This window comes from Hyperoodon ampullatus (genome assembly GCF_949752795.1).
Source record: "Hyperoodon ampullatus genome assembly, chromosome: 7".
Lineage (NCBI taxonomy): Eukaryota > Metazoa > Chordata > Mammalia > Artiodactyla > Ziphiidae > Hyperoodon > Hyperoodon ampullatus.
In genome coordinates, this window is record NC_136920.1 from 15,307,583 (window position 1) to 15,310,440 (window position 2,858).

General features: G+C 37.1%; 1 protein-coding gene across 1 annotated transcript; it reads left to right on the forward strand.

The window, feature by feature from the left end:
• Nucleotides 1–405: 405 nt before the first annotated feature.
• LOC307056311 (olfactory receptor 5G3-like) lies at nt 406–1,350 on the forward strand (the record flags this gene model as incomplete). Its single annotated transcript, XM_079708953.1, has 1 exon — nt 406–1,350. One exon carries the CDS (start codon nt 406–408, stop codon nt 1,348–1,350), a length of 945 nt encoding a protein of 314 aa, XP_079565079.1.
• Between the last annotated feature and the right edge of the window lie 1,508 nt (nt 1,351–2,858).

The window sequence follows — 2,858 nt, forward strand, 5'->3', positions numbered from 1 at the left end:
TATTTCTATAACTGTCTCTTATAGACCTGTTTAAGATAATCTGTTATTGGCTTAAAATATTATTTGTAACTATTTTTTAAACATCTTTATTGGAGTATAATTGCTTTACAATGGTGTGTTAGTTTCTGCTTTATAACAAAGTGAATCAGCTATACATATATATATATCCCCATATCTCCTCCCTCTTGCATCTTCCTCCCTCCCACCCTCCCTATCCCACCCCTCTAGGTCATCACAAAGCATCGAGCTGATCTCCCTGTGCTATGTAGCAGCTTCCCACTAGCTATCTGTTTTACATTTGGTAGTGTATATAAGTCCATGCCACTCTCTCACTTCGTCCCAGGTCTTAATGATAGTTTTTCATCATAAAATTCTTTCTTTCTTACAACAGATTACAGATGACCAATGGAAGATCAGAATCAAACAGCAGTGACTGACTTTCTTTTCTTGGGCCTCACGGATCATCTCTATCAGCAGATTGTCCTCTTTGTCATTCTCCTCCTTGTCTATCTTGCCACAGTGGGGGGCAATTTGGGGATGATCATTCTCATATGGGTGGATCCCAGACTCCACACACCTATGTACTTTTTTCTTAGCCATTTGTCCTTTGTGGACATGTGTTCCTCTTCTTCCATTGCCCCCAAGACGCTGTGTGATATCTTTGCAAAGAAAAAGGGCATCTCTTTGATGGGTTGTGCTGCACAGATGTGGTTCTTTGGTCTTTTTGTGGCAACCGAATGTTTCCTCCTGGCTTCCATGGCCTATGATCGGTATATGGCCATCTGTAAGCCCTTGTTGTACACACTTGTTATGTCCCAGAGGGTCTGTGTACAGCTGGTTATAGGCCCTTATGCTGTGGTTCTTATAAGCACCATGACTCATACAACTCTCACTTTTTGCTTACCCTTCTGTGGTCCAAATATTATCAATCACTTTTTCTGTGATATTTCACCACTGCTTTCCCTAGCGTGTGCAGACACCTGGACCAATAAGTTGGTGCTTTTCATCTTGGCTGGAGCAATAGGAGTACTCAGTGGCCTGATCATCACGGTCTCCTATGTTTGCATCCTGATGGCCATCCTAAGGATCCAGACTGCTGATGGGAGGAGGAAGGCTTTTTTTACTTGTTCTTCTCACCTGGTAGCTGTCTCCATCCTTTATGGGACTCTTTTCTTCATTTATGTCCGACCTAGCTCAGGTTCCTCCCTACTCATTAATAAAGTGATTTCTCTCTTTTACACTGTGGTGATCCCCATGTTGAACCCCCTCATCTACAGCTTGAGGAACAAGGAGGTGAAAAATGCATTCAGTAGGAAGTTTGAAAGGAAAAGTTGTCTAGTAAGTAGGTAAAGTAGAACTCTACTTGTGTTGTACCATAGCTGTTGGTGCAGAATGTTTAGTAAAAGGAACATTAGACTGGAAATCAGAAGCTTCATGTGAGTCTTGTCTCTGTCTGTTCAAGATGATTTAAAAAACAGAACAGTTCTTAAATAATTTTCTCCTCCAGTCTTGTTCTCTGTGACATGAGAGGGGTTTCAAAATAATATACAGATGGATTGAGAATAAAAATGTGAAAATATACTAGAAGAAACTTAATATTTGTACAGTAGTGGATGTGTGAATACTGTTTAAACTGGACATGAAAACTAAAAGTTATAATGGAAAATTTAATGTACCACAATCAGTGTTAAAGGGCAAATAATAAAACAAGAGAAAATATTTATGCACATGTGCCAAGTGATGGGATAATATCCCTAATGTTCAAAGAACAGGCTAAAATTCAGAATCAGAAAACAATAGATAAATAAGCAAACAAAGAAAGAGGCAATTCTCAAATATGGGAATGCAAATTGCCAAAAATATATGGAGAAAACATTCAACGTCATGATTGTCCAAGTATATGAAATGAAATTAAAATGCAATGCCATGCCTTTCAATGCAGATGTAACATTGATTGTTTTAATGACGATGAAGTTCTTAGTTGGCTATGCCAGACTCATTATTTCTTGTTGATAGTATGAATTGCTCCATTTCCACAAAGCAATTTGGTAGTTTCCATTTAAAATGATAAATTTTATGGCATTTGAACTAGAAATCCATCCATTAGCAATCTAGACTACAGAAATATAAATGCCAATGCATAAGATTCCCTACATTTCGGTGTTATGTGTAGTGACAATGAAAAATAAAATAAATAACCTGAATATCCATCACTGAGAGAAAAGTGAACTTTTTTCCATGTAATATTGTGCAGCAAATGAAGACTGAATTAGATATTGCTGGATTGAATTGGAGAGAACTATTGTATACGGTCTACTGTTAGTTGAGGGAAAAAAATCACATTGAAGATCAATGTGTAGCACTGACCATTAAGAAAAAGGGCAAAACCTATATAATGAATAAGATGCAAGTGCAAGTGTAAATGAGCATCGAGAGAACTATAAAGGATATATATGTACCTGCTGACAATGATATTTCAATGGGAATGGCGTTAGAAGTAGGAAAGGTGAGCTTTTATTCATACACATTTTAATTGTAGCTTATTCATGCTCTCTGATCTTGCTTGGGCTTGATCTAGATGTACCATTTTCATCTTTGAAATATTGTAAATTAATATTTTTGTTCATCTCATATGAATGTAAACTGTTTCAGATCATCTTTTCTAATCAGAATGGAAAAGAATACGTTCCTCAAATCACTGACTGTGTATCATGTACAGAACTGGAGATCCATTAAATGATCCCACAAAGGAATAAGACTGCTAGTGGGACTGCTTTTGGAATTTGAAACAGTCTGCAGGCATTCTTTTCTTTTATTGAAGTATAGTTGATTTACAATGTTGTGTTAGTTTCAGGTGT